Source organism: Pungitius pungitius, chromosome 1, assembly GCF_949316345.1.
Source record: "Pungitius pungitius chromosome 1, fPunPun2.1, whole genome shotgun sequence".
Classification (NCBI taxonomy): Eukaryota; Metazoa; Chordata; class Actinopteri; order Perciformes; family Gasterosteidae; genus Pungitius; species Pungitius pungitius.
Genome location: NC_084900.1, coordinates 28,783,195 through 28,791,996, shown reverse-complemented (window position 1 = coordinate 28,791,996; position 8,802 = coordinate 28,783,195). Strand labels below are relative to the sequence as shown.

Here is an 8,802-nt window from a genome sequence, read left to right as displayed (position 1 = left end):
CTTGAGACACATCTGTATATTCCAGGACTCGGTTTGTTCCAGCGGCTGCACACACCACATATGTCCTCACTGTCCTACGTGGTGTGTTTTCACTGTAGAATGACGCGTGTCCTGTGTTTCTTTTTCTCAACAAGTACCATTACTTGGTACTCAGGCATTGTTGACTGCCTCGGCCCCGTCTCGAGCCCATTCGATCCTACTGCCGACGTACATCTTACAAAACAAGTCGTGTGCACATTTTTGTAGGCTCAGCGTAGTTCTGAGCAAATATTACTCAGAGCAAACATGTTCTCAGATATTTATGGCTGCAGAAGAATGTACGTACCATTAAATCAAAATAAACTGCAGGAGCGTTTTTTAGGAGCAACAATTATCGGACAATATTTTGGTTTTACGGCTTGAAGAATAACCAAAGGATAAATTCTTTGTTGTTTTTGGTTCTCATGGGATTTGTTGATAATAAGAACAGAATGTCAGCTGACTATTTTATCCCTTTTCTTTAGTGGTTGCTTGTGTTTTAAATATAACATGTTCATGTCTTCCCTGTAAGGGCAATGCTGAAGGAAATACTAATGTACCACGCTGGTAAATAGATCTTACATAGTTTTAAGTATTCCCACTGGAGGTTGAACGAAAATACAAAAACTGAGAATATGCAACATTACATTTTGGAAGCAAAAAAAGGCGTGACGGGTCACTCAAATGTAGATGCGTCACCTCGTCAGCTCTAAACACTCTCAAACTCTCAGTTTTGTCTTTTCTTGTTGTCAAATCTCATGTCCCAAAGCAACCTTTCCTGCCATAATTTGTTTGTCTTTCTCAATAGGTTTATTGTTAGTGAACTGTGCGCTGCCATTTCCCAGGGAATTGGCCTGGAGATGTTGCTTCAGCGTTGACAGCCGCGTTTCTCTGATTCCATTTGTACGCTATTCAGTGACTGACAGCTTGAAAGAAACAGAGACACAAGTGATGTTAATGCATCTTTATTTCGTGCCTCTACATTTCATAAGAAGGACAAACTCAGTAGATTTCCATTCCCTTTTCATAACAAAGCATCGTCCTGCTAGTGTTTTCCTCTCGTAAAGATTTATTTTTCAAAATATATTGAATTACCTACTCTTATGTACAAAGTTTCTCTACCGTGTTTGACCTTCTGAAATTTATTCATCACATCAACTTGTTAAAGGAATTGAACACATTAACACTATTTAGATTAGATACATGTACAATTTTGTTTGTCATCTGGATATACGGCAGCACTGGAAATATCTGAGATATTTACTCAGCAAGTTTTTACAGTTTAAATATCAAGACCACAGAAACTACTGCACTCAAAAACATAAAACAAGGTTGGAATGTTGCTATTCAAAATAATAATATTTTCCCCCCCCAGTTTTATTGTTTTATTTATTTTTAACAGAGATTGGTCTTAATTATAAAGTCAACTAACAACACAGTAGCGTTAGTCGAAAGCAAGCGACGAGGAGCGGATGAGCAACTACAGCAGCTACTCCTCACACCTTCAAACCAGCCGTTTTTGGTGTGAGACAAATACTGTACTTGAGAAAACCTTGTAGAAAGCTGTCCACGGCAACAATACGGTGACTTGATGATTGTTTCAACCCAGCTGAGTGTGTGTTATGTCGCAGGGATGGAATATTGGAGATGTTGATGTGCTTGGAGCGGGACTTGGCTTCACGTGAACACAACAAAAACGATCTTCTGTGCTCCAACAGTACACTTCTCAGGTAATGCCAATACGTGACGGGTTTACGGTAGGAAAGGAAGTTCTGCGAAGGAGAGAAAGACAAAAAAAATGAATCGTACATGTTGAAAGCACCTTAAATCATTTGTGGAATCGGTTGCTCCTGTCTGCTTCTGTGTGCATTTTGGTTGTATAAGAGATGGAATTATCTGGGGTCTGCCTCATCTGGACCCGATTAGTCTGTATCAGCTCGTGCCCTGGGAGAGATGTGATGTGGTCACTGCACACCTCTTTTCAACCTGGAGCTCCTTAGAAGAGACCGCAACTTTTAAGGTTTTCTTTGATGATGATGTCCGTCACAGCGTTAAACACAATCTCAACGTTCCTTGTGTCGGTGGCACAGGTCAGGTGGCAGTAGATTTCTTTCACACCCTTCTTCATATTCAGTTCCAGGAACTGTGACTTGATGTAGTTGCTGGCGTCTTCGTATGAGTTGCAGCCTAGAAGGGAGAAGCGGAGGGTGTTAACCTGGGAGCGAACTTATCGAGAATGAGACAAATCTTTCTCTTAAGAACAAAAGTACACTGTTCTTCAAATCAAGCACTCTACATCTCTGTGTGGGTCAGCTGACATGAGTTTGATATAACTGCTTGCATCACTGCAAGCACTTATAATCTCAAGATGCCTTACTTGATCCACCTGGTTTTTAGTTATGGATTTTATCAACTGGTTTGCTTATCACACATCGTCCTGTTAACAGTCTGGAATCAAAGCTGAAGGACGACTCTTTGGTCTGTCTTACCATCATAGTCTGGGAAGCAGATACTCAGATGGACTTTCTTGATCTTTTCTTCAAAGAGATCCTTCTTGTTGAGAAAAAGCACGATGGAGGTCAGTGCAAAGAACCTGTGGTTGCAGATACTGTTGAAGAGATGGAGAGACTCGTGCATGCGGTTCTGAAAAGACGAGAGACGGACAGGTTAAGTTCCATAGCGCACTCGTCTGTTTTCTCATGCTCTACGACGCGGTGGGCAAGTCTCCACTCACCACTTCATCGTCCTCTACCAGCACCATGTCGTATGCACTGAGAGCTCCGCAAAAGATGATGCAGGTCACGCCCTCGAAGCAATGGATCCACTTCTTTCTCTCTGACCTCTGGCCCCCCACGTCGAACATCCTGTTTACCACACAGAAAGTCAGTCCCTTGTACCCCGGTGCTGTCAGCGTTGGCTTTCGCTGAGGGCCGTGTTGTGGCTCACCTGAAGTACAACTCTTTGCAGGAAAACTGTTCTTCAATGATACCGGTTGTTTTGACTCGAGATCGCAGCACGTCCTGCTCGGTGGGGAGGTAGTCTGACTTGCTGATTCGGTCCATTTCATTGAGGTAGCTGATGATGGCAGAACAAACCGTACAACAGTCAGGCCTCAGATGTGAAATCACCTTTAGTTTTGTACGTAACCCCATCACAGTATTTATCCCCGTATTGGACATGAACCCACTAGCCAGCAGAGTCGTTCAGTTGGAACTCAGCAGCTCTGTCGAAGGCGGCCTGCAAGCCAGTGTCTTTCCACAGCTTCATGATGACATCAGCCAGCTCAGCAGGCATTGTTCCTTCTTCAATGGAGTCCGACAAATTCTGCAGCTTCTGTGCATTCTCCTGTTGTTTTCATGCACACAGAAAGAGCCATTAGCACACCGGCACAGTACTTTAACTTCTTCGTTGTACAATTCTATGTCAGTGAGAATGAATATGTGCAAGTTAATCGGGGTGTACGTCTTGTGTCATGTGAGACCTGTGAAGAGGACGAGCCAAAATCAATGGCCAGCATCTCCATGCCTCTGACGATGGCCAGAACAGACTGCAGGATGTTGCCGTAGATGATTGCTCTGAACTCCAATTGTTCCTCTTTTGTATAACCACCTTGATGGAGAATCCTGCACATGGATAGAAGTGTGTTGTACCGTAGGCCAACATTTGTAAAATGTAACCTCTGCTCTGGTTGAGCTGATTGGTAATTCAGTTGCTGTTCTATTTAGGAAATGTTATACAAGACCTACTACATGAGCTGGAGTTTGCACTCACAGCGCCACCCTGTGGTGTGTTTCTGATCTCACTGAGCTCTCGTGGCCAGAGTGAAACTGACAGCGCAACACAAGTGCTGACAAATCAAAGTAAGCGGATGTTTGCTCAATTGACCTTTTGTCTAAAGGCTTCACTGCATGTATAACAGTCAGGGATGAGGGAGCTTTGCCCTGCAGGCTTCATGCCTGACTGATGAGAATGAAAACACTGTGCTTGCTACTGACATGGTGTGGATTACAAATAAATGACAAATTGCATACATTTTATTAATACTTACTTCATTTGTTTTACAATGGTGCTTTTCCCTGACTCACCAGCACCTGTAAGACAATAAAAGATTAGCAAAAACACACATAACTGCTCTGTTCATGGTTGACATGCCATTGGGTCAAAACCCACTGTAAGCTATAAACAGCTCTGAATGCTTTGATTATACAAGCAATTAAATAATTGGTCTCGGCAGAATAGACAAAAATGCTGTGACTTTGGCAGAAGTGCCATTTATCTGTTTCAGAACGGGATTTTTTAAGTTTGCAGATGTCTACCTTTATCTCACAGAACAAAAACTCAATGACTTTCAGTTTGTATGATGCAAAAATGGGATCATTATTTACTCTTCAAGTAAAATCCATTTTGAATAGATTTACCAATATGTGTTTGTATTCAAGTTTCCCTTTACAACCATGTAAATAGATGTGTGTTAGCATTTCAGAGTTATTCAAAAGCAGAGATGTACATGTAACTGACTTTGTTTTTCTATTGTCTGAGAATTACATATTACTGCCAATTTACATATTTTGTATGTCAATGTAAATAATAATGTACATTTTCCACAATTGATCTAATGCAGGCACTAAAAAATGCTCCGTAACATGCACTTTGGGAAGAGAAACCTGGCAAAATAAATATGTGCAACAAACAGAATCAGCCACAGTCGATAAAAATCTAAGGAGATGAAAGCAAGACGAGATGTTGATGAGGAGATTATTATTTATGTGTGTAATAACCACTTTTTGTCTAAACTCGCCTTTGAAACTATTGTGGCCATAAAGTTGTATCAAGTGATCTGGCTGCGGTTTCATGTGATGCCTTGTGATGGTTTTAAAAAAAAGGACATTTAAAATAGCTAAAAGATCCCTTTCTCAAAAAAAACATAATCTCCTGGAAACCACAAAGTGCTCGTCTTTTTATTGTCTTGCTAAGCTACAATGTAGTCTACATTGGTTATCAGGTTATCAGAAGATGTAGGTACACTGAGCACCTTATTCCGTAACAAATTCCTCTAAGCTCAGTGGGTTGGCAGACATCTCCAAAGTTAAGTAAATCCCACTGACGCAGAATGAGGCCATCCAGAGAAATGTAACCTGTCCAAACATTAAACGTTGGTGGACAATAGGAAATGTACAATTGAAGGAACAGTTTGCTTGTGCTAGCTCAAGATGGCATCACATAGCAACCCAGACAGTCTCCCTTCTCTTTGAAAGACACTCACAGGGCCTCATCCAACCCTGTCGAGGAAAATTATTGGGTCACCCTTACCACCGTCATAGTGTCACCTTTACTAACCTGAAGATCAGCTAGTAAAGGTGACACTAGTACGGTATTAGACTGGTTTCCATCAGCTGCAATGATTTAATTAGGAGCGCGTTATCCTCTCGAAGTCATTCTTTCACCTTGTGTTCATTAGGCAATGTGTCTTTAGGCTTTGCAGGGACTAAGTCTGGGATTTAGATAATTAACTCTTTGAACAGGTGCAGACTTTGAAGGCAAGTTTTTTAGATTCCATATAGAACCAGAGCTCTGCTTTAGAAGCTTCGAAGTAACTCACTACATTCAGATTTCTTTGTTGCATCTTCTTAATAGCATGTTATGTCTCCTAAATATTTAAGTTAATTGAGAAATCTTCATGAATAATTATAATCAGCATAAAAACAGCTTGGGATGGCTCTTTTCACAAAGCACAAGTCCTCTTCTAATCGGTATTACTCCCTCTGATCTCTGATACTTATGCTGCCACTATGAGAGTCCAAAGGATGTACATTTTAGGTCTTTGAGAAGTGTTTCGGACACACCGACTACTCTCTGCAACACTGATGCAATGTTGTAAAAATAAAATTCTTCTTTTTCTGTGGTAGGTTTTTTATCCGTGTGTTTTTCACACTGCCAGTTGAGGGATCAACAAAGAATTCACCAAGTGGATCTACACTGAACCAGTTAGCTAATCGGATTGACATATCACAGCTGGCCTGTGACTCATTTAGACCAAAAGCTAGGATTTTTTTAAGCACCAATGTCCTAATAGTTATTCCTGATTTGTAGATACCAGGACAAAAAGATCCAAGTCCATTTTGCTGCTTTGCTTTTTTATTGAATGAATTAGTTGAATGTCAAAAAAGGTCAAACAAAAAAAAGATTCTGCAGATTCTTTAAAAAATACACAATTTGAAAGGAAAAATCTGGTGTCCAAATGAATACAAAGTGTATTAGCTGATCAATCTGCAAACAGTCTCTTCTCTTGCACTAATTTCCTCTCAGTGTTGCAAAGGTAAAAAAATGTTTTAATAAGCTAATGTAGAGTTTAATCCAGAAACAAATCCTCTGAGTAGACCATATCTCACATCTGACTAAGCAGTGAACAGCTGTCTCAGAGAAGTTTAGTGTGCCTCAGAGGGCTCAAATCAAAGATTAGAAAAATATAAAGCAAATGAGCCATTTAACTTACTACTGAATTATCATTAGCTCGTGAATATATGATCGTGAATTGGACCTGTAACATTAAGTAAACCATCTATCTGGAAACTTTTCCCACAACCTAATCATGATTAGCACGTATTTCATGATTAGCATGTATTTAAAAAGCAGTTACACCTGCTGATGGTGGGCTGACTACAGCACTACTGTTAGACTCCACAGACATTTTTTTCAAGCCGAGGAAGCGGGTAAAAATGTTGAATTAGTCAACTTACTGCAGTTGACTGCAGAACCCAGTCTGGGACAAAAAGGAAAACTTGCAACAAGACTATTCACAAGTCCACTTACCAAGCAGTAACAGCTTGACGGTTTTAGAGTCCTTATCAGCATCTTCTTGAAGTTGTTTTTCCAACTCCTTGGACTTTTTGTCCTCAGCACTTGCTCCCGCACCCATGCTTTCTTCCTCCTCAAACTCAAGATCCTCAAGGTAGGAAATTTTGACGGTTCACTGTGAGCTGGAGAGCAGAGAATCTGGTTGCAACACTAATCGTGCTGAAAGTCGATTTCGAAGCGGATGCAGGATGGAGAGGGAGGTGCCTGAGCTTTCCCGGCTTTGTTGGCCTCTTTCGATTAGGTGATCAGTGAGACTCCCTCAAGGTTCAAATCATTTCAGAAGCTCTGTCCGGCAGAGATCCTCCCTTTAATTCCCTCTGCTTAAACCCCTGACTTAGAAGATGCCTCTTCCTGATTGGCCAGTCAATCCAATTATCATAATAAGGGCAATAGTGAACGATGCAAAGAAAACGGCGGAAAATAAACACCCTAAAAAACGTGGGTTCAGTGAGTCATTGATCTCCTCACTCATTGATTTGATTTGTCCAAATGCAACACTTTTGTAACCATTACAGCGCGTGTGTGTGTGTGTGTGTGTTAGTGTGTATATGCAGAGAAAAGAAAGTACACTATGTAACTATATGTATCTATGAATACTATAAAACGCTTTAGGAAAACAACACACTGTATTTCTTGTCATCCTAGAGCTTCATGCATACATGTTGAGTGAACCATTGAAACATTTAGACCTGCAAAGGTCAGCATTGGCAATGAGGCCTTTATATAAATGTGTGGTTTGCAGTCAGTGTCTATACGTTTGCTCCATGCTGTATTTCCTGTCAGATCCTTGACTTCAGTGTCAGTCACGTGGACGAAGCCGGTAGGCATTAACCTCTCCTAAACTTCTTATAGTTAAGACGTTCAAATCCCAGGTGGTGTGGTGCCTGCTAAAAAAAGCAACTGACACTGCTCTTTGCTGTTTAGTGTGGTCTGAGCATAACATGACCTGAATGTAAAAGTTACATCCAACAGATCTGGAACTAAAAATGTATGTAAAAAAGGTTCCCTTTTTCTTTGAGAAAGGGGTTAAGCTTGGAGACAGCAGGCCGGATGTTACTGAGCTCTTGGTTGCAGGATTGGATCTGCTGATCTATGAGCAGGTCAGCGCTGTGGTTACTGATGGCTGGAGGTCAGTGGGACCTGGTCGTCATGGCGTCCCTCCCCTGCCTGCATGTTTGAGGACTTACTTTGAGATAATCTATTGCTGCATGTTTTTCCTTAAAAAGCATGTTGAAAATCAGCAAGGTGTTGACAAAATGTTTGTCCTTTTGTTCACGTGGCATTTTAAGGGTGTGATCGAAGCAATGCTGAACGTTTTAGACCCGAGCATCACGGTTCACAGACGGACTGACGGTAGAGTCCTGGATGGATGTTTGGATTGTCCGGTACCGGTTGATACCGGTGACCTTTTGTAAACTTTACACATATTGTTCCCACGGCTCATTAACTTTCTCTTTGCGTTTATCGTAGGAGGAGCTGGTCTAAGAGGAGTGGGATCAAACGGTAGGGCGACCAGTTCAGTGACGTCAGGGTCAAACGGGCACAGCGGGGAGCTAAAGGATCGACAGACTGGGATCTCTGAATCAAACTCAAATTAGTGCGAATGGAGGTGAAAAGAGAAACAATGTTTCCATCAAGTCCCAAAGTGGCTTCTTCCTGTTCATGTTTTTAAGGAGGTCCAACAGGCATTTATATACTTGTTCAGAATTTTACTCAAATTTGAATTGCTCCACAGAAAACCACTCCATCCATTACCGCTACTGTTTAGGTGTATTGCACATCAATGCATAAAAAAAACTGACTTTTCCCTTTGCTTTACCCTTTTATACGGCCTCACTTGCACCACAGTTCTGTGCTGAGATACTGGGCATTAGACTCACGTCACTCTGCCTAAGCATGTGCTTCTAATGAACTGGGGCACGGTGTTTT

General features: G+C 41.4%; 1 protein-coding gene across 1 annotated transcript; it reads right to left on the bottom strand.

The window, feature by feature from the left end:
- Window positions 1-973: 973 nt before the first annotated feature.
- gnat2 (guanine nucleotide binding protein (G protein), alpha transducing activity polypeptide 2) lies at window positions 974-7,162 on the bottom strand. Its single transcript, XM_037480943.2, has 9 exons — window positions 6,829-7,162; window positions 4,067-4,109; window positions 3,500-3,641; window positions 3,206-3,363; window positions 2,965-3,093; window positions 2,753-2,882; window positions 2,508-2,661; window positions 1,994-2,205; window positions 974-1,790 (listed from the first exon to the last, which is right to left on the bottom strand). The coding sequence occupies exons 1-8, from the start codon at window positions 6,932-6,934 to the stop codon at window positions 2,015-2,017; spliced, it is 1,053 nt and encodes a 350-aa protein (XP_037336840.2). The 5' UTR covers window positions 6,935-7,162; the 3' UTR covers window positions 974-1,790; window positions 1,994-2,014.
- Window positions 7,163-8,802: the final 1,640 nt, after the last annotated feature.

Coding starts and splice junctions, on each gene's coding strand:
- gnat2 (XM_037480943.2), bottom strand. CDS start 6,934: ATGGGTGCGGGAGCAAGTGCTGAGGACAAAAAGTCCAAGGAGTTGGAA. Junction 2,883..2,964: donor TGCAAAGAGTTGTACTTCAG/GTGAGCCACAAC, acceptor TGTGGTAAACAG/GATGTTCGACGTGGGGGGCC. Junction 2,206..2,507: donor CTGCTTCCCAGACTATGATG/GTAAGACAGACC, acceptor TCTCCCTTCTAG/GCTGCAACTCATACGAAGAC.